Below are 20,325 nucleotides of genomic sequence, written 5' to 3'. Positions count from 1 at the left end.
CGCGCTACGAAAGAGTCAGCATGTGAAGAAGCAGTTTTGCTGTGCGTCTGGGTGAAACTGGGCTGCTGCGCTTGCCAGAGCCTCGGCATTCTTGCGTTTCTTTCTTGCTTCCAAGCCCGCCCTGATCGGCGGCTAGTTGTTGGGGAACAAATTGCACGATTCCCCACACTCTGGGTCGTGTGCCTAGGCAGAGTGGGGGATACACGCGATGGAGGAGCAACCGCCGAGCGGCGAGGGATGGTGCGGAGAAGGAAGACGAGGACGTGTATTGGCCGATTTCTTCTTGATTTTTGTTCGGGATATCCTTTTCTAAAAACCTTCCTCAAGACTTTGTCGTCGAGACATGACGATTGATTGCTTGTCGTTGAACCGAGGACCAGGACACCCCAGGCTATCGGGAAGATGTCGTGCTCCACATACCCATGGAAAGTTGGAAACGCTACCTTACCAAAAAATATGCCCTTGTTTCCCGCCTCGATCTTGATTCCCGGGGCCGCTGACTGCCGATGCAAGGCGCGTTGAGATGAAAATAAAAATAATAAGCGGGTGCCATTATAACTGGGGCGCGGCCGGGATGGCTTGGTCTCAGACTCACGGCCCAACTCTCTTTTCCTGTTTCCCCATCCTTTGCTTTCGGCGCCCGGAAACTGAAGCGGGAACAGGAACGGCCAGCGAGCGAAAAAGAGAAATTTGCTCCGTCCGGGGAAGCGTGGAAACAATCTGGGGAATCCTCGATGACAGGCGGTGACAACTTGCGTGCTGCCAAGGCCACAGCGCATTTTGCGGGGAAATCGGCAGCTGCTTCCCCTTTTGGGGTTTTTCCCCCGACGCCATTTGCGACTTCGCAAGTTCAAGATGTTCTCATGGCCTCGGCGTCGCGTTCGCTTGCTTCCGATGTTGGGCCAAAAACCTTGGGAATGTACCACGGAGGAAGTATATTATCACAGAAACATTAGGAACGCTTGGAGTAATGGTTTGGGTTTGGATTGAGTCTACGAGTTCGGGGGATTTTGGTGCGCTCTTCTTGTTGGGGGTCCCACCTACCGATTCAGGGATTTCTCTTTTCGGCGTGCCGAGGGCGCCCTCCTTCAAAAAAGTATCGTCGACAATGAAATTTTCAAACAGGGCCGAGCGGAGGCCCAAAACATGCTTTGAATTGCTCTGTCCTGCTTGTTTGGAAGACAGAAGGTCGAATCTGAACAGGCAATGGTCATGTAGTGTAAACAGATTAACAGACTGGGCTGGCCGCTCTCTCGACTTACGAACACGAGCGGCCAAAACGAGATGATCATGAACCCAGACCCTTGGCCATGAAACATCTTTCCCTCCTGTACCTGAGGGCCGTGGGAGGGCGGTGCTGATCCGTTCGTGCTCGTCGGATCTGACCCGGCGGTCGACGGTCAGTCAGCAGCCCGAGCGGCCGTCCTCCGGATTGCACGGAAGAAAGAAACCGCCCGGTCAGTTCTCGTCTCATTGAGTATGTTTGGGCCGCAATGATCAACGGATGAACGAAGGCCGAGTTCCCTTAGTGTAAATACATTCCCCCGCAGTGGATAATCAACCCCAACAGGAGCCGGTCATCACCACCACCACTACCACCACTCTGGACTGGCCCTAACCCCGCATCCTTCGGCTTACAACCACACTCTCGGGTTGTTTCCATTGCTTGTGTCGAGTAAAAATGCTCATTGGAGCAACATGTGAAAGCCGTTGAAGACTTAGGTCTGAAGGGCGTCCCTGAAGATCGATCCGATGAGTGTGCTTACCCCCTCATTGCAACCCCCGAACTCCGGGGACTATCGAAAGATGGATTTAGCGCAAAAGCATATTTATGCAGGGCCTAAGGTGTTCTAACGGGCTCTACTACGCTAGGCGTTAGTCACTCTCCGAGGTTGTTGTCACAACATGTGAAATAATCGATTATTCAGGGTGATGATGATTCCCATGAGTTGAGGTATTAGTCCTATTGTTTATGGTATACACGTAAGACCGGCACGTCACGAAAGAGAAGCCGGCAGCAGCACACAGAGACGACAAAAATCCAAAAAGTTACATTTGTGTAGTTCTAATATCCGAGATACAACTATTATACTCAACCTGCTTAGCAGCCAGGTCATCACCAAGACATCCCCATCAAATCTCCGAATCAACCTACAGTAACTAACTCTTCAAGAGTTTTAAACACTGGAAATCCACGCCCCTTTCCAATTTCCTCCTATACACAACAGCTTGGTATCCAAGTACATCCGCCGACGTACCATACCCCATCGAGATGAAATCAATGTCACAAGCCCATTTCCCTCTGGGCAAGCCCACGCTCACAATGCCCCGCCCTCATCAATTTCCCCTTCCCAGCCATAACACGAACAGGGCAGACCATCTCCCCAACATTTGGATCTCTCATCGTAACATGTGCCCCTGACGACCCTACCATCCCGAAAACCCTCCGAGAAACAGGCTGATGTCAGTTGCCTATTGTGAGAGGCAAAATCTGACCAAGACGTCGGCAATGCAAATCAGATGTTGTACCACATGTCAGAGATATTGGCGTTACCTTGTGAACGCACGGTTTCTACCGAGTCCCTACGGGAAGGGTCCGAAAGAGGGCATTTGATCGTATATGCGGCTCGGGAAGGCGGACAAGGGCGGTTGTTGCACGACATGTCTCGTGTACTGGCCGTTCTGTCTTGCTGACGGGTTCCTGGAACTCAGCTTCTGGTGAATCACAAGAGTTACTGCCCCTTGGCTCAGCCCGCTTTGCGTTCCACGAACAGGTTGACAGGCGGCCTCCACTTTACAAGTACATAATTATCTTACTTAATTTAGGTCCCCGTAAACCAAGTTTTGGGATACCTACACTGCACATCACGTACAAAGAAAGAGCCACGGAATCGTATCATAAGCGGCCATTGCTAGCCTTCATTCCTCCCACGAAACATGTGGGAGGTGTGTGTAGTAAGAGTAGTAAGTACAAACCAGACAAGAGCCGACCCAATCCCAATCCCATTACCTCAAACGCCGCCGTTTCCATGACCGACCGACCGACCGACCGTGACCATGCGATGCGATGCTGCACGACCCATGCCACACCAAACGCCGCCGCCGCCCGAGCCCTGCCCCGTTCCTTCCCAGTGCCGTGTTCATGGCACCGAGGGTTGGAAAGGTAAAGCCATGAAGGCGAAAAAAAAGAAAAGAAAGGGAAAAAAAGACGCCTGAACTGCCCGCCATCCCGGCGGAAGGGGTATTGTGCTGTAGCGCCATGTCCCATTTCCGGTTCGCCGTTTCCCAATCCCAAGTATGGCATGACCCTTGCATGCACCGTGTACCTGTGGTGAGAAATCCTTGACCAAATCGTGTCATCGTAGTCGAATCTTGACTCGTCATCGTGCCATGTCCTCGGAAAGGTCTCGCACTGAGCCTCCCAACGGACCAAACGATAGAATAAAAAAAGAAAAGCGAGAAAAAAGAAAAGAAAAGACCAGCAGATCGCGATACCGTTTTGCAAGTCAAACGGTGCGTCCCGTCGTGTTCGGCGCGAGCTAACACACCTCCAGAGTGCTATTATTAACCCGACGCCCAGTCCTCCGCCTCTTAGCCGCGGGACTGAGCACGGGACAGTCCTCTGGACCACTGCTGGCACTGCTATTGCTAGCGGCGGTGCTAGACGGCTCCTCCTCGAAGCTGCTGTTGCTCTCATTGAGCACACACGACAGCGGCTCGCGGTCCGTACGTCTTCGTTTGAGACTGGCGGGCTGGTAGGCCTGCGTTGAACGGAGCGGGCGGACCGGGTGCAATGGCCGCGGGAGATGCTGATACTGCTGGCGACGCTGTGAGTGTTGTCTGGCCTGGTCTGCGAGGAGCTGCTTCTGGTACTGTTTTTGGCACTCGATGTCGAGAAGCGGCTCCCAGAGGCCGATGTGCTCCGGGTCGGCGTAGAGCCCTTCGCCACCAAGCTCCTCCCCGAGGGCCTTGGCCAGGCGCTCCTTCAGGCCGAGGATAGGCCAAAAGTTGACCGGTGTGTATGTGATGTTGATGCCGGCATCTTGGCTGGCGGCCTGTCCCTCAGGCGCGCTGTACGGGAACATGAAACGCTTCAAGAACGTTTTGGTGATGGTCGCAGTGTAGACAGAAAACCTAGACTCCGGGCTCTGACCCTCGTCGTGCATGATCACCTGCACCGTGACATCGCGGAAGGAGACCGGCAACATGTGCACTGTGCCGCGACCCTGCGAGCTACTCGGAGAGGAGCGCGGCGATGACTCGCGGAAGATGTGGGCCTGCGCCATAGCGATGAGCATCGCGACGATGTATGGGTCGTGGTCGGCATCGGCGGGCACGAGCATCTTGTGTCGCAGCTCTTGCAGGCGCTGGATCGGCTCGTTGGTGCCGGAACCGGCAGGGCGGAAACACCTGTAGAGGTTGTTGCGGATGGAAGCGAGATGCGCCTTGGTGATGTAGGCGAGGACAGGCAGGCCGCCTTCGCGGCGGCTCTTGGAGGGCGCGCCAAATGAGGTTGCCGGGATAGTCGGGCAAGAGTCAAATGAGGACTCGGTGCCAGCGTTGCTTGAGCTCTTCCACAGACATGGGATGCGAACCACTTTCTTGAAGACATGGCGGCCGAGGTACAGGTTCAACTCCGCGCCCGTCTTGGCGCAGGACATTGTCGATGGGAATAGGGTCGAGAAGATGTGCTTCATAGCGCGAGTCTTGCAGAATCTGCGCTGCGGGGTCGTCTCGTGGCGGGCAAGAGTATGCAGCTCACTCGTCAGGGTCTGTGCCATCTTGGACGCCTCGAGCCACACGTTCGGGGCGACATCCGGGATCGGCTTAACGATGGCATCGTTCTTGGTGAAGCGCACGCCAAGGAGAAGGGTATGTTGATCGGTCCAGCAGATAGGGAGGACGTGGAGGGCAGTGCCGGCATGGTCGTGCAGAATGTCGTAAATCGATCCCTCCTCAACACGTTTGATGCGGCGCGGGCCGTACCGCTTGGTCGCGGGGACGAGCTGCAGCTGGCCATAGCTCTCGTCGGGATTTGGCCCCGAGCCGTCCTTGTCCTTGTCGCGCGACGCCGATTTGACGACGCTGTGCAGTTGCGTGACCAGGCTTAAACTAAACATGGTTCTGAATGTGACGGACGCGTCGCGTTTGTTAGTGTGCGACAAAGAGACGGTGAATTTTAGGCTTTTCGACTGGCTGGCCGGGCGACCGGGAATGCATGCGAAAAGGCGACGTACTCGGATGTGAAGGTCAAAGTGGGATGGTTGGAGGCTGGTCGGTTGCCTCGCCTTGTCTTTGCTGGGATGGTGGGTGGATTGGCGCAACCGCTTGTCGCGATGGATCGCCCCGCAAACTTAAAAGTTGGCTCCGGTGAGTTGCGATATTGGTCGCAAACAACAAATATGGTCAGAAATGGACCGTGAAATAAGTTGAAGTGATTTTCACGCGAGACACAATCGGAAATCGTCGTGCACGCGAGCGATTTTTGGTTGAGTGGTTGTTTGTGCGCGAAAAGGGCTTCCAACACAAGTTCGGGAGGTCTGGGCAGAGATGCGAAGGTTTAAGAAACTCGGAACGCGCTGGTGGGGGGCCGCCAAAACCCCCTCACATTGGTCACCGACTGCCCTGCCTGGGCGGCGGGCGTGGCGGGCAAAAACGCGCCAACCAGTCTGGGCTCTTGGCATGCGCGGCAAAGACGCCAAATCCCGTGACACAGTCCGAAACAGGCTAGGTCACCGACGTGGTCAATTGTTGAGGGCCGGTTTCCTGCCATTCAAAACCCCCGATCGGGAAACCCACTGAATTTATGCTCTGTTCTTTGCTGGCACCATTCTATTGTCGCCATTGTGTCTATTATCCCGGTTTTTTGAACACCGCTATTGCTACCATTCTGTGGTTTGGGCACCAGAGTTATTCGGGCATAACAATGCAGTTTGTGCTTTTATGGATGCCCGAACCTGAACCGTTTGATCCGCCCTTCCCGAGAAACACAAAGTCTCGTTGTTTGAAATGCCCCTCGGCCGAGGCCCCCGTGAGGGCTCGGGATTCGCTAAGCCGTCCGCCAACCAGACCATGAGGCCTTTATGGTTGGGTGTCAGAAAGGCCGTTTGCTGTGATGGTGTGTGGCACCTGTGTGTGGCTGCCTGTGATGACTCAACCCAAATTTGTGGCCTGAGGCGAATGTCGGCCGTGCCAAGCCCTCAGCCACATTCGGCGACGTTAGGGTTGATTGGCGGCAGCCTGCAGCTGCAGCGGTTGCGACCGCCCAAGCAACCCCGCAAGGCTACCGACAATTAAGCTCCTGATCAAGTGACATCCCACCTCGAAGTCCGCCTCAACCCAAAACAAGGACTTCCGCCAGGGCCGTGCTTCCACGATGCCGGTGAGTCGAGCTTCATTTGAACCGCCTTCAGCTCGAGCTTCGAATTTTCCAGGGGTTTGACGCTGGCCCCGTAACCAATCTGCTGACCTCCGTCCTTACGACAACAATAGGCCTACAACTCCGTTTTCAACGCCTCTGAACCGGCCCCCCGGCTGGTAGGCAACTTCCCACTCTTCCCCATCCGCACGAAAATCCGTGGCCCCGTATACCCGCTACCCTTCCCGGACCCCCCGCTGCCTGCGAACGAGTCACCCGACCCGGAATCGGAGAGCTACGACATCCTAGACGAGGTGCTCGCTCTGTTCCGCGCCAACACCTTCTTCCGCAACTTTGAGATCCAAGGCCCCGCCGACCGGCTGCTGGTGTATGGGATCTGGTTCGTGTCGGACTGCCTGACCAAGATCAAGCCAAACGCGACTTTACGGGATGCTACCAAGGAGGTGACGAACCTGGCGCTGGATCTCCACTTTGCGCTGCCGGGTGACCCAGCATGGCCCCTAAACCAGGTATGGCGAGGAGACAGAGTAACGAGTAGCTGTGTCGGCGGAAACCTCAAGCTGACATTGTTTGTGTTCAGATGTACGAGCCTCCCCGGGACAGGCAAGACGGAGAGATACTCAGGCAATACATGTCGCAGGTCAGGCAAGAGCTCGCGGCGAGGTTACTGGCGAGGGTATACGACGAAGGCGATGCCAAACCGAGCAAGTGGTGGCTGAGCTTTACCAAGAGGAAGTTTATGGGCAAGGGGCTGTGAGGAGTGTTAATCGACGATTAGAGAGGACAATGATAAGACAACCACCGCATGATTACGCGAGCTGGCATCATACGGCATGTTGTTGAGTTGGTGGTTTAGACGCAGACGCAGACGTAACCTTATTTTGTTTATGACTTAGTTTGCTAACACGTAGCTAACTCCTAACCTATTCTACACCTGCTGATACAGGCGTCGGGGTATCTACCTCCGACTCAACCTTCCTCCGCTTAAACTTCCCCTTGGCAGCCACTTTCCCCTCAGCCGGCTTCGCTCGCCAGGCCGTAAAAACATACCCATCCGCACCTCCACGCTCCGTCATCAATGGATGTGTCCTGCCCGGCAACACCTGCCACTTGCGCGCGCGGCTCGTCTGGATCGACACGCCCTGCAGCAGCGTCGGATTCAACGGGAACCGTTCGTTGCCCGCCCACCGCTCCAGTTCCTCGTTCGAAAGCCCCTCCACTTCGGGAACGACCCCGCTTACCCATGCCGTGCGCCGTGGCACGCTGAAGCAATCCGCGAGCGCCGCTAACGACTCCATCGAGGGCGAATAGATGGCCACGGGAGCGCCGCCGGCCAGGAGCGGGAGGGTGTGCCGCAGGATGCTGATGGGGTCCATGGTGCTCGCGCACACAAGGCCAGAGAAGTTGCCGGCGCGCGTGCTGTCGACGATGTGGCGGATGCGGGCGTACCGACGGCGCTTGCGGTGGAAGTTACCGCGGCGGCTGGGCTTCCATGAAGCGAGCACCTCGGGGGTAGCCGTAAGGGGCGGGGTGGAGTAGGATGTGTCCAGTTCGGGCTTGAGGAGCTGGAGCCAGGTGAGGTTCAGCAGGTGGTTGAGGAGTGGATGTGGTGGGTGGTTGGGCGAGGTGATATCGAAGCCCCAGTAGTTGAGGAGCGAGAGGTTTGGCTGGCCGGCGGAGTGGATGACGGTGATGGCGTTTGTTTGGGAGTAAGGGATGGCAAAGTCGGATGGGCGCGGCTTTTGCGCTTTCGGCTTCCCATCGGCTTGGCGTTTTAATGGGCTTGTCGTTGATGCGTCTGCCATCTCTGTATCGCCCTCCTTCTCAGCCGTTTCTGGTACGATCACGGTGCGATCAGGTTGCGGTGTCCCATGCTCCTGCGTCGTTCCATTCCCTTGTCCCGTTGCCCCTGGCTCCAACCCCTCTTCGTCATAAAGCACCCCCATCCTTTCCGCCATCGCAGCGACCAACAGCCCACAGGTATCGTCAACGACGAGCCACCTCCCCCGGAGCAGGTCGTCGTCCACCGGTACGCAAGCTTCATTTCCCGCGTCCGTGGCCGCGTTCGGATCCGGAAGCAGAACGTCCTCCCCTCCAAAGTGCACATTTCCCCAGCAGCCAACCAAACCAAGCATCTCCGCCCTGAGGTCCAATATCTTGCTGGCATCCCGTTCCTCCAACTGCCATTGCGCTAGCGTGGCCACATCGATGGGCAGCACCTGGAATCTCCGAATGTACTTTTTCGTCTTGAGCAACTTGTACTTTGCCAAACTAAAACTTGTCTTCTGATCGAGCGCCGTGTGTGAGAGCAGCAGTTTTGTGATCACATCCTTGCCCGCGTTGGTGCCTTCCCGCTTCAGCTCCTCGATCTCGTCTTGCGTGAGCGTCTGGCGCGCATTCTCGTCAATGACCTCGCGGTTAGAGCGAGCCACAACGTTTCCCTTGTCGTCAACCAAGCTGAACTCTTCCCCGTCCGTCGCGGAAATTACGGTCTCGTTCGCGCTGCCTGTGGCTGGATTCGCGCAGTCTGGCGCTGCCTCTTCGGTAAAGACTTCGGCGTAGATCTCGTTAGTGGGGACGACCCTTAATCGTGAGGAGTTCTCCTCGGGGAACTTGTCGAGAAGCTCAAAAGTGATGTGGTATGGGCGGCCAATGATCAAGTTGGAAGGGAACGAGCCGTATTTTCCTAGGGATATTGTGCTAAGGATTGGTCAACATACGAACTTTCTTAGCGAAGGATTTGCGACAGCCCTACCGGACTCTACTCACGTATTCGGTGTGATCTGGAGCACTTTGGTACTACCAGATGGGAGCTTGAGGGCCACCCAGGCATTAGGGCGAATGATCGAATGCATCTCGAATGGCGCACCAAGCTGGTGGTTGCGTTGCGTATGTCGGCGGTTGGCGCAGTCTGGAAAAATTCGGAGTTTGATGCAATCGCTGCAAGGATGTGCAGTGGGGGCCGTGATTGCGGGGGGCTCCCAGGGACTTACAGCGGGGCTTCGGCGAACCTTGATGGGCGTTCTAGGCCTGGCAGACTTGCATCTAACGACACTCCGCACCTCAGTTGAACTTCGGAATTCCATCACGATATAAATTAGAAGTCAGCTCAAAGTTACTACACCCGTAGAAGCCCGAGTTGAGATCATCGATCTAACTACTCCTTCTTTCTTCATCTTTCGGATCCGATTCGTTCCCATAAATGGGTTACCCCTCAATAACCCTTTTCTTCTCTCTCTCCAGCACGTCAAATCCAAAGTGTACCTCCAATAGTAAAAAGATTAGAAATACATCATCCCCGCCGCAACCGCCCATACGAGGAACGCCCACCGCGCCTGGGTGGCCGGGGAATTAGGGTCCACCGCCGAGCCGCCGCCCGTGACCTTGTTCGATTCCGTCGTCTTCGCACACGATAGGTACCCGGCGCTGTCCTGGACGTCGCCCGTCTCGTTGAAGTGCGTCCACGCCAGCAAGACGGGCCAGACCCGACGCTGAGCTGCAGCAAGAGCCGATCGATTACCTTTCTGCGTCGGCTCAAACCCGGACGCGAAGAACGTGACGCCGCGGCTGCCCGTGAGCGAGGCGTTGGCAATAGGCGTAATTTCTGCCAAGCGTTGTCAGTTAGTCAAAGCTGGGCTCTGCTATGCTCTTAAGCAAAAAGGGAATCAAAAACACACCAAGAACGTACCAAACCCCGTGCCGCCATTGCCCTTAAGCCGCCTCTTACAATCATCCGGGATATCCAAATCCTGACACCCTCCACCGCCATCTCTCCCCGTTCTACCCACCACACTATTCGTCTGCAGCTTACGAATACACTCATCCGGCAACACATTCGAACAACTCCCATCTCTCACTGCATCCTTCCCAACATCCCCCTTCAACCCTTCCGTAAACACGACCGCACAAACCCTCCATGCGGTCTTATTGAACTTATCCACTCCCTTCGGCGGCGTCACCGTCAACGCAGCAGCATTAACACAAAGACTCCTATCCCAGCCCTCATCCACCGCCCCAGCCAGCGGCACATTGGCGGCCAACCGCACAGTCAGGGACCAGCCGTCTGCCGCGGCGTCCCGGAGAGTGCCGTTGGACGTTGAGCTGAAGGAGGTGTTGTACCCGGCGATGGAGAATGTGCTCACGGAAAAAGGGGTCGACAGGGCCGCGGCGAAGTCGGCAGCTGGGATGCCGTAGGGCGCGATCTGGGAGATGTTGCCGGCTACGAAGGACTGGGCGGTTGCGAAGCTGGGCATGAGAAGGGCGATGTAGGCGAGTCCTTGGCGGATGCTGAAGAGCCTGGGAGATTTGGCTGCCGCTTCTGCTTCTGTTTCTGATGTTGCTGGTGTCTCTTCTGGTGGTGGTGTTGGGGGTGGTGGGGTCACTTCTCGCTCCTCGGCAAGCGTAGAGGTCTTTGATGATGTTGTAGCATGCTTTCCACGGGAGGCAGCATGTTCCAGGTCATCTATGATGACTGGAGAATTCGCGTAGGTGTTGTAGATACCGGCCGCAAGCCGGAAAAAACCTGGATCCATGACGGGCTGACTGTAGGGTAAGGTCCTGGTAAGTTGAGGTGATGCTTCCTGTTTCCTCCCGTGAAAGTGGAGATGGAGAAGTCGCGGGATTAAGTAGGTTGACGAGCGTCTGGGACATGAATCTGGGACGGTGTAGCCATGACCTCGTGCGCCAGCACCTCCGAGGCTGAGGGGTGGCTCCGTAGATAGCACCTGCAGGAGATGATGCGATCAGCACAGCATTGCGCGGCTCATGCTCAGGTCAACGCTGGCACGCATCATATCCCCAACGCCATAGCACCCAGCACCCGCAAGTGTTCGACCACGACACGACCCCCCGCACGGGTAAAGCCCAAGCAAAGCCACCGCGTCTCCATGAGATGACAAATTTTTACTTATCCAACGTCTGCGTGTTTGTTCACTGACACTGTAAATTGCACAAAAACTGCCCCATATGACCTCCGTTCAACGCCATCGCAGCAAAGTAAACCAAGTAAAAACCCCGCCGGGCCGCGGTTGTGGTGCAATGACCTCCCGAAAAAAAGGTAAAAATATGTACGAGAATAAATAGCCGCCCTTCCGCTTCATGGCCAAGCCTCCTATTTCCTTCGCCTCCCTTTATGTTTCATAACTCATCCATCCCCAAAGCCCCACGACACCGGCGAGCAACAACAACGTCAAAATGCCGGCGCCCGCCCGGTCAGCTGTGGTAATGGGTCCCAACGGTTGTCCCGTGCCCGAACTGCGCATGCCCGCATTTGGATCACCGCGGCTGATGCCGGTCTTGTTGTTCGCCGGTGCTGGTGCCTCTGGCATCAGCAGACTGGATACCACGGCCAGAGCATCCATCGCCTCGCCAGCCCCGGTCGTCTTGTCGACCGCTGTGTCGACATAAACGCCACCAGACCAGTAAAACCCGCACTTGCGCCCCGTTTCGCCGCCGGTGCACTGGTTAACAGCGGCCTGGGCCGACTTTTGAATCAGTGGCATAATGAGGGGCGCCGTGTACGGTGCGACCTTGGTTACACCCGCGAGCCATCGGACGATGTACCCCTTAAAGGTCAACATGTCAGGCGTGCAAGCGCCCTGGCGACCCTCACAGGGAAGCTCGTAGGCGATGCCGTCGGGGAAGAAGTCACGCTCGATGCCGGTGAGCAGGCCGTCGATGCGGTCTTTCCAGATCTGGCTGCCGTTGGTATAGTTGTACATGAAGCCAGCGCCTTGCAGGAGGAGGGCAGCGTTGTAGCTGAACTGCGCCTTGTTGATGTCTGTGCAGTTGGCCTCGACGTGCCCACCGTCGTACACGCGCCAGTCCTTGTGGTCGATGTACTGCACGTCCCAAAGCCACTGGAAGGTCTTGGTCGCCCAGTCCGCGTACGTCGAGTTTTCCGTGTAGCGCGCTAGGCGGGCGCCGAGGTTGAAGAAGCAGGCATTGGCGATCGTGTTCTTGTAGTTATAGCCCGCGTTCGTCGGCGGGACCTGCCAGCGGAGCCCGCCGTTGCAGGTATTGTCGTGGCGGTCCGGGGCGGCCTGGGTCTGAAAAACGGCTTGGGCTAGGGCGAGCCACTGCGGCTGGTCATCCGGCGGGTTCGGGAACTTGTTCTCGGCGGCCAGCATGGCTGACATGCCCCAGAAGCCCTGGTCGTCGTTTCCGAGCGAAGCCGTGTAGTTGGGGGGCATGTAGTCGGCGTCGGGGCCAACTTGGTGCTGCATGCCTTGCATGATCACAGGGTTATAGCTCGTGTCGCCCGTCAAAAACCAGTAGTCAATGTACAGGCCCATCATGGCCCCTCCTTCCCACCAGTAGTAGTCGCCCTTGTGTTCTGTTGGCGGGCCGGGCAGGATACCGGGCGTCTCACCGGACTGGTTTCCCTTGTAGTAGAGCATCATATCGTAGGCCAGTGTTCGCGCCGACTGGCGGATCTCGTCTATGCAGCTCGTCAGCGGGGTGTTGTTACCTCAAACCTTCGACGACAATCGTCAAGTACCTGGTGTGCCGATCTTGTAGAATTGGGCCTGGACTGCCGGGACCAGGCTGGTAGCGGCGAGCAGCGCGGCCAGCCATCGTTGTGGCCCTTTTCGCAACAACATCGCCATCTTTCGGTGGTTCAAGTCGTGACGTTCTCAAGTGCCGGCTCAGCCGAGGGTAAAAGAATCGCTAGAAGTCGCTGGATGCAGTCGAAAAAGCGGTCGGCAATCGGGTGCAGAGACAAACAGCAGACGGGAAGCAGGCAAAGTGAGCGAATGTGATGTTTACGGTGTACAGTTCAAATGAGCGTGGGGATCGCCAACGCCATCGACGACGGCGGCAAGCAGGAGAACGAGGTCAGAAAACGGGAAGAAGCAGCATCGTATCGGGAAGCGGGTCGAGGGGAGATGGGAGGGAACATGACGCGAAAGGGGGCGTGCCCGTGGCTCTTGGTATTTCTCGGCAAGCGCTTGGCTCACTGGGCGACGCAGGGCAGTGCAGCGCTGGGCGTCGCTGTGACTGGTTGGCCACTGTCCTGGGCGGCGGCCTTGGCGCCGGCACGCGGGAAATGACCCATGACCGACACCAAAAAGATTTGAATCATTTCAGAATGGCTAGCTCGCCAAGGGTACTGGCGCCGTTTGGGGGGCAAATCAACGCGGGAGCTTTCTCAAACAAAGCGGCACAGCCTTTCAGTGCATCGCGGGGTACGCTGGCGGCGCTGATACGCCCGTTTGGTACGTTTTGGCGCCGAAAACGCAGCAATCCGCACGTACTTGTACAAAACTCGTGATGCCGAGTTACAGTGTCGTGTTCCTGCATAAAAGGGCGGGCAAAGATCGAAAATTTAATTGATAGAAGTGGGGAGGAAAGGCTCCACGCTTCCCAAAAGGGCAGGATCCAGGGGGAAGAGGGGCCACTGGCAAGATTGCCCAAAGCAGCAAGATCGGTGGAGGAAGGGGGCCCCGGATTAAAGGATGGGATCCGTAAAAAGTTCTCGGCTCCTTCCGAATTTCCTTATCGCCAAACGGGCCATGGGAGAATTCTTGATAAGTTCCGAGATCTGTGGCAATGCAGGATAAAGCTCTGATACGGATACACTTACACGACACGTATAAAAGGCACCGGATCAAGTTCCAGCTTCTCGATTGCCATGACAGCTGTACTCATTCCAACATACGCGCGGCCAGAAGATTGGATAAATCGGAGTCGGAGTTTCGGCATTTTACCATCTTTAGGCAGCGACTGCGTTACCAATCGCTCCAATCGCCAAGATCCACAGCATGAAATACGACGGCATCCAAAGCCCAGAGACAAACAAAGGTTTAAACGCACGATCAAGATCGGGATTCAATAACCGTCTTTCACCGCGCTATGCTGAACTAACCCCCCGTGACTCTCCAACGCTTCAGTCGTTGGCAGTCTTGTCGTTGTAGTAATGGATCTAACCATCGCATCAGTAAACACCTCCGAGAGACAACCCCCATTCAAGACTCACCGTCTGATCCGAGCAACCAGCCGGCGTGTCATACGCGTACGCGCCAGTATTGACAAACAGTGCTTGGTCCTCGCACACCAACCACGCTGCCAAGTTCTGGCGGTTGACATCCGGATGCGACCAGGTCAACGCGTCGCCCTGCCACGCAAACGCGCCAAACGGGCTCGGCTCTGAGTCGAAGGTGGCCGCCAGCGTGCGCGGCGGGTTCGCCTTGTCCTCAGGCTCCGCGATCCACAGGTACAGCGGCGGGTCCGACACCTTGTTGACGAGCTGGCCGTCTTCGATCTGGAACTGCCCGGCCGTCTTGGACGACTCGAGGATGGCCACACCCGGCACGTTAGCCGGGTTGGTCTGCAGGTACTTATGGAAGTTGGGCGCGGCCACGGCGCGGATCCAGTAGTTGCCGTCCTGGAGCTCGGTCGGGGTCGGGGTCGAGACCGGGTCGTCGGCGGCGACGGGCGAGACAGGCGACGAAAGCGCCGTGCCAATGAAGGCGGCGATCACTGCTGTTGACTTCATCTTCGGAGATCTGAGGCGGGAGAATAACGTTGCTCGTTTGTTGGCGCGTAGTCCGAGTCTCGGAGGATCAACCAGGCACTCAGCCGGCCGAACCTAGGCTGTTTATTTTATACTCTGGATCTCCCCCCAGGGGGTCGTTCTTCCGGGGCTTGCTTCCCCATGCCAGTTCGGACCGCGAGGCCAGACGGCCGGCAGAAAGAGGGGCGTAACCAATTTATTTTGATACTAAGCCCGCCATTCCGGGGTAACAGCACGGGACCCCAGATTCCGTCCTGCACTTGATCCTATGGCTACGGTTTGTATCATTGGCCGGGCTCGCCAAGGGGAGAACAAATGCGCATGGCCTCCGTCATGATCGGGTAAATGATCGGCGCTGGCACCATTGCGGAGCCGGGTTGCTCCTGATCACGAAAATAGGACACCTTAGACTCGGAATGAAAATTGAAAACAGCCGAACAATGATGATGGGCCGTAGCCTCGGAGGTTCAACAATGGAAGCCGGAGTGGAGCACGGGTCTGCAATTCGGGGAAAAGCCGGCGACAAACCGAGTTGACTTCACACAATGTCTCAACAGTGGAAATCTTGAATAAATCGCAACAACGAACACTGAATCGAAATCATGAGCTTCAGAAGCCCTTGACTAATTATATAGGAGGACCGGAAACCACGGAATCTAAGTACCCTAATCGTGAATTCCGACTCTTTGAGCCCCTTCACTTAGAGCTAAAAATCTTTTTGAAGACGTGGCGTATCGAATGATGCTCCTCACCATCGTCGAGCTCAATCACACCGCCTTCGGCCGCAACTTTGAAAACCCGGCCCCGGACAACGGCCGCATGCTCATATACCGCTAACGCGGCATCGTCCGCCATAGTTCCGATACCCGGCCACGAACTCGGCCGGTGTTCGACCACCTCCACCGGGCCCCAGGAGAACCTGCCGTCCACGCCCAGCCGGCCATGTATGGCCTTGATTTTGGCACCCTGTGGCCACCTCGGCTCATCCTCGTGCTCCTCGTCCGACATGAACACCACCGCCACGGACCCGTCCCGGAAAGAAGTAACCTGCGGCGCACCGGCGTTGCGCCCAGGAATGGAGGGTGCAGACACCACCTGCCGGTAACCAAACGTGTTGCCGTCATCAAACGACACGACGGCTTCAATCGAGAACGTCCCCTGTCGCGTCGTCTCCATCACCAGCACCAGCGCATCGTGCTCGCCACCTGGTCCACTTAGAGGGGGTACCGAACCTGGATGTACACACGCCCGCACGGGCGCCACGCCGACCATTCCATCACGAAGCCGCTCCCCATCGCCCGTCACGCACTCTGGCTTCGTCCACGTCCGACCACGGTCAACGCTGCGCACCACCATAGTGTCCTGATCATCGGCCGCGATCTCATTCGAAAAAAACAACTGCACCTCAAGCCCATTCTGCGACATCCGCATGAACGGCTCCCACAACCCGAATGGCGCGGGTTTTTCGACTGCTTGCGACAAAAATTCCCAGTGCTGGCCTCCATCCCTCGACTGACACACCGTAATTCGAAAGAACCGGTGTTTGCCCTCGTCGTCCAAATCGTGATTACGAAATGCCGCTAGCACCGTCGACTGCTGCCCAGGTTCCACCTCGCCCTCCGGCAGCTCCGGTAATTCGAGCAAAAAAAGGTTGTCGCAGTCGCCTTTGGACCGTGTGATTTCGCCGAGAGGCTCGAACGTGCGGGCGCCGTCGGTGCTGCGGTCGACCGTGAGCACACGCGTAGTGCCGGCATCGCCATCCTGGTGTTGGAATACGGTGAAACCCGTGAGTATGGAGCCGTCACGTCTCTGGCAAAGACGTGGGTAGGTGCTGTGCTGGGTGGTGTGCACAAAGCGCTCGTTGGTGTCGACCAGTAGACGGCGGGCGGCGTAATTCATGGTAGGCTGTGCCTCGCAACTATGAGATGATTCGGGCGTGTTGTGCTGGTGAAGGAAATGGTAGATCAGGACGATCCACACAGAGACAGCCGCGATGTAAATGGTGGTGCGAAAACAAGAAAATCGGAATGTTTGGTCAGAGAATCGGAGTTGGGAACGAGTCGGGGCGGCTTCTGGAAATGCCAGCTTTGCATCCCGCTGAAATATGGGGCATGGCATCGGGTAACAGCGAGCACTGGCTCATGTTGTGGCCGGCGTGGAGATGTGAACATGGTATTTTCAAGGAAGTTGCTGCTCTGGAAAGAGTGGGCGTTGCGGACGAAACACGGAGGAAATTGTTACGCGAGACGGGAAGCCGATGGAGACACAGGTGGTGGAGTTCTTGGCACGGTGCGGTCAAAATGTCATATTGCGACCTGGTGTACAGTGAGTAATTGTTCTTGGTGAGTGGTTCGGTTGCAATTGGGAACACAACACAAGTTTCTAAAGGAAGTCAGAAGGTAGCACGAATTTAGTACGGCCGTAAATCGATAACCCGTGTCCCATGACGTTGCTTCTAGTGAAGGTCACTTCTCAACCTTAACAATGGGAAATATTAATAACTAACGGGTTAATTACGGCATAACAAGGAGACCTAGCTAGGGGAGTAAAATAAAAAGATAACGCACCAGGTAGATAACAGAATATAGAAAATTGTTCAACCACAACGTAATTATATATTTCTTGCCGGTTACGAGGTCGTGCTTCTGTAGCCAATCGAGGTTGAGATTGTTTACTCATCAACGGCGAGAAGGATTCACAGTTTGGTATCATGTCATCGAACTTATGGTCAAACCCTGTACAATCCTAGCTGCAGTATTGACCATTCATTTCATACGTATACATAATTCAACATTAGGCAATCGTGGAAGATTGTCAACTCTGAACCCGGCCATTACGGCGTTCGGAATTGGCACGACTAATCATACAACTGCGATTTCTAAACATCGCTAAGCCAAAGGTCCGCAACGGATAATGAAAACATGCTTACTCCGTACACTCACGATTCTCCACTATATCCACACCAAACCAGGCTCTCGGAAGGGGGGAGTCAGCTTTTGACTTGACCTTACTCCACTACTCGCGTTCGAGACTACATAGTAGAAGCCCGTATTATACTAGGCGGTATCTTCCGCGCGACAACATGGCTTAGGGAGTTTGGATCCGGCTTCTCGAATAGGAAGTCTTCCCTATAAACTCCACGGCGAGCAGCCCATCGAGGTTTCGAGATCCAGGCCCGCGAACCCCTTTAGATGGGGAGAAAATTGTAATGCGTAGACTAATTAAGCCCACCATGGAGCTCAGTTGCAACATGCCTTATCAACCGGGACCTCTTTGAGAACCCGAATTGCAACGGGCGGTCTGCTCCTTCAGACCCCAAAACTGCAATGCTAATTCGACGACGTGGTTGATGCTAGCGACCCAGGATACGTACCAATATTCTCGATCGCTGCGCCGTATCAGAAAGCGGGACCAATAGCCGGGCGTCCTGGTTCTGGATTTTGCTGTTGAAACTTGATTCCACATTGGGGTGAGAAATGTCCACCCACCATCGAGCCCTAAAGATGGGGTTGGTTCCATGGTTGACAATATTTTCCACAAATAGAGCTAGGAACCAAGCCTTGTGGTGACCATTCCATTGGGAAAACATGAAACGCGGGTGAAATTCCCCTTTCTGATGTATCATGTGGCTGTGCAATGAACTCTTGGATGGCCGTTACTGAAAGTTCCTTTAAACTTTTTGCAGTGCATTTAAGCGACCTGGGGGCGATGAATCGCGGCTCCTTAGGCAGCGCCACAGCGAACGACACCACTGTATCGCTAGCTGAACCTCCCTTTCGTTTCACAGGCGAATCATCATGATGGAATTCTGGGAGGATTTCGGGCGAACACGGAAATAAACGGTGATTCTCCCTAAATGGGTCCAGGCACCGGATACCACCCGGCTTAATCTCGCCAATCCAGGGTTTTTGTCTTTTAAAGGACCGGGGTTATGCTAATCTTGGTGGTAAGATTCGCTCACAAAAACAACAATGATTCCAGAACCGCAAATGGCGCTAATTTGATGCGATTTGGTGCTGACGGCTGAGCTCGCTGGCGCCGCGCTTGAACAGCTGGCTGGACCCCTGGGTGCCACGATTGCCCAGAGCCGCCGTGTAAGTGGCTCAGGGGCATGGATCCCAGCTCGTTGATGCTGACTGTGCTGTGGAGGCGCAAGCATCCCCTTGGGCAACTTTTTCTGGCTGCCTGAACTGGGCGCGACGACGACGATGGAAATGAGATGTCGAGGAGTGATTATTATTAAATGGGAGGTGGTGGCCGCTCGAAGATGATTCTTTCCAGTTTCCTCAAGCAATAATTAAGACCTAATTCAGCCACATATCAGACTGTGAATACCTGCATTATCACCACACCAGTTACAACTTCCAACCCAAAATCATCCAAGAAGAAGGGATTACAATCTATCAACATGGCTCCCGTCTACGCCGACCACCCCTTCAAGACCCTAAACACACCTATCTTTCTCGCGAAAAGCGAAAATGAAAAGGCCGAGGTTTGTCTTTTTTAATCTTAATCCTCAATCCCAAGCTGGAACCCCCCGTAGCTAACTAAGGACACGCAAAAGTCCGACGTGTTAGACGAGATAGCCAGCGAGATGGTCAACGTGCACAACATGTTCATCCGCGGCCTAAACTCGATCTACCTGCAAGCGCCACACATCAAGCCGGCCGACGAGAAACTGTTCGCCCGCTACATCCTCGGTTGGTACCACGGGCTGCACAGCCACCACGCTGGTGAAGAGAAGTCCTTCTTCCCCGCTGTCGAACGCATGACGGGGGTCCAGGGGATCATGGACACCAACAAGGATCAGCACGAGGCGTTCCACGATGGATTCGAGGCGCTGCAGGTGTATTGCAAAGCCGTGTTGGCGGGCACCGAGAAGTATGACGGGGCCAAGCTGGTGGGCCTGGTGGATGGGTTTGCGCCGGTGCTGGTGCAGCATTTGAATGATGAGATCCCGACGATTTTGAGTCTGCGGAAGTATGGGGACAAGATGGACGGGCTTATGAAGGTGCTTGAGGACGAGGCGCAGGAGGCGATGGTATGTCCTTTCAGTCCTTTCACGGTTTCCTCTGACTGGGAAACGGAAATTTGCAAGACGCTAACAGACACAACAGAAGGAAATTGGGCTCGGCGGAATGGTTTGCCTGTTTGCCAACGTTGACTTGAAGTTTGAGAACGGCATGTGGGCGAACTGGCCACCGGCGCCGGCGCCGGTGCTCTTCTTGGTCAAGTCGATTCTCTGGTGGTTCTACCCGGAGCGCAAGTTTGGAGCGGTCGACCGGGCGGGCAACATGCAGCCTCTGTATGCGGTGCCGCAGACGGAGTAGCTTCTATTAGCAGATGGTTTAGGATACCTTCCATCAGGGGGCAGGACAATGATTAATTAATGGGTACGGGCTACTAGAAGTAGGGGTAAGGGGAATCAGAT

The 20,325-nt window shown here is 55.6% G+C and overlaps 7 protein-coding genes across 7 annotated transcripts; 2 read left to right on the top strand and 5 right to left on the bottom strand.

Moving 5' to 3' along the window:
- Positions 1 to 3,539: 3,539 nt before the first annotated feature.
- On the bottom strand, positions 3,540 to 5,120 carry C8A04DRAFT_27098 (uncharacterized protein; the record flags this gene model as incomplete). The annotated part of the gene is made up of 1 exon (XM_062780170.1): positions 3,540 to 5,120. One exon carries the CDS (start codon positions 5,118 to 5,120, stop codon positions 3,540 to 3,542), a length of 1,581 nt encoding a protein of 526 aa, XP_062638470.1.
- Positions 5,121 to 6,376: 1,256 nt separating this feature from the next.
- Positions 6,377 to 7,136, top strand: C8A04DRAFT_27097 (uncharacterized protein; the record flags this gene model as incomplete). The annotated part of the gene is made up of 3 exons (XM_062780169.1): positions 6,377 to 6,382; positions 6,493 to 6,888; positions 6,960 to 7,136. 3 exons carry the CDS (start codon positions 6,377 to 6,379, stop codon positions 7,134 to 7,136), a joined length of 579 nt encoding a protein of 192 aa, XP_062638469.1.
- A 166-nt stretch (positions 7,137 to 7,302) lies between these two features.
- On the bottom strand, positions 7,303 to 11,029 carry C8A04DRAFT_36032 (Gcd10p family-domain-containing protein; the record flags this gene model as incomplete). The annotated part of the gene is made up of 5 exons (XM_062783386.1): positions 7,303 to 9,079; positions 9,671 to 9,983; positions 10,068 to 10,231; positions 10,499 to 10,675; positions 10,923 to 11,029. The coding sequence occupies 5 exons, from the start codon at positions 11,027 to 11,029 to the stop codon at positions 7,303 to 7,305; spliced, it is 2,538 nt and encodes an 845-aa protein (XP_062638468.1).
- A 479-nt stretch (positions 11,030 to 11,508) lies between these two features.
- Positions 11,509 to 12,981, bottom strand: C8A04DRAFT_10955 (glycoside hydrolase; the record flags this gene model as incomplete). Its single annotated transcript, XM_062776774.1, has 2 exons — positions 11,509 to 12,818; positions 12,879 to 12,981. The coding sequence occupies 2 exons, from the start codon at positions 12,979 to 12,981 to the stop codon at positions 11,509 to 11,511; spliced, it is 1,413 nt and encodes a 470-aa protein (XP_062638467.1).
- Positions 12,982 to 14,267: 1,286 nt separating this feature from the next.
- C8A04DRAFT_10871 (uncharacterized protein) lies at positions 14,268 to 14,876 on the bottom strand (the record flags this gene model as incomplete). Its single annotated transcript, XM_062776743.1, has 2 exons — positions 14,268 to 14,303; positions 14,358 to 14,876. The coding sequence occupies 2 exons, from the start codon at positions 14,874 to 14,876 to the stop codon at positions 14,268 to 14,270; spliced, it is 555 nt and encodes a 184-aa protein (XP_062638466.1).
- Positions 14,877 to 15,559: 683 nt separating this feature from the next.
- On the bottom strand, positions 15,560 to 16,793 carry C8A04DRAFT_36029 (glycoside hydrolase; the record flags this gene model as incomplete). The annotated part of the gene is made up of 3 exons (XM_062783385.1): positions 15,560 to 15,600; positions 15,668 to 16,099; positions 16,139 to 16,793. 3 exons carry the CDS (start codon positions 16,791 to 16,793, stop codon positions 15,560 to 15,562), a joined length of 1,128 nt encoding a protein of 375 aa, XP_062638465.1.
- A 2,509-nt stretch (positions 16,794 to 19,302) lies between these two features.
- Positions 19,303 to 20,224, top strand: C8A04DRAFT_10954 (hemerythrin HHE cation binding domain-containing protein; the record flags this gene model as incomplete). The annotated part of the gene is made up of 3 exons (XM_062776773.1): positions 19,303 to 19,386; positions 19,459 to 19,935; positions 20,012 to 20,224. 3 exons carry the CDS (start codon positions 19,303 to 19,305, stop codon positions 20,222 to 20,224), a joined length of 774 nt encoding a protein of 257 aa, XP_062638464.1.
- Between the last annotated feature and the right edge of the window lie 101 nt (positions 20,225 to 20,325).

This window comes from Dichotomopilus funicola, assembly GCF_033296635.1.
Source record: "Dichotomopilus funicola strain CBS 141.50 unplaced genomic scaffold C8A04scaffold_18, whole genome shotgun sequence".
NCBI classification, from domain to species: Eukaryota; Fungi; Ascomycota; class Sordariomycetes; order Sordariales; family Chaetomiaceae; genus Dichotomopilus; species Dichotomopilus funicola.
Note: the sequence above shows the minus strand (reverse complement) of the source record. Positions and strands in the feature narration are given on the sequence as shown.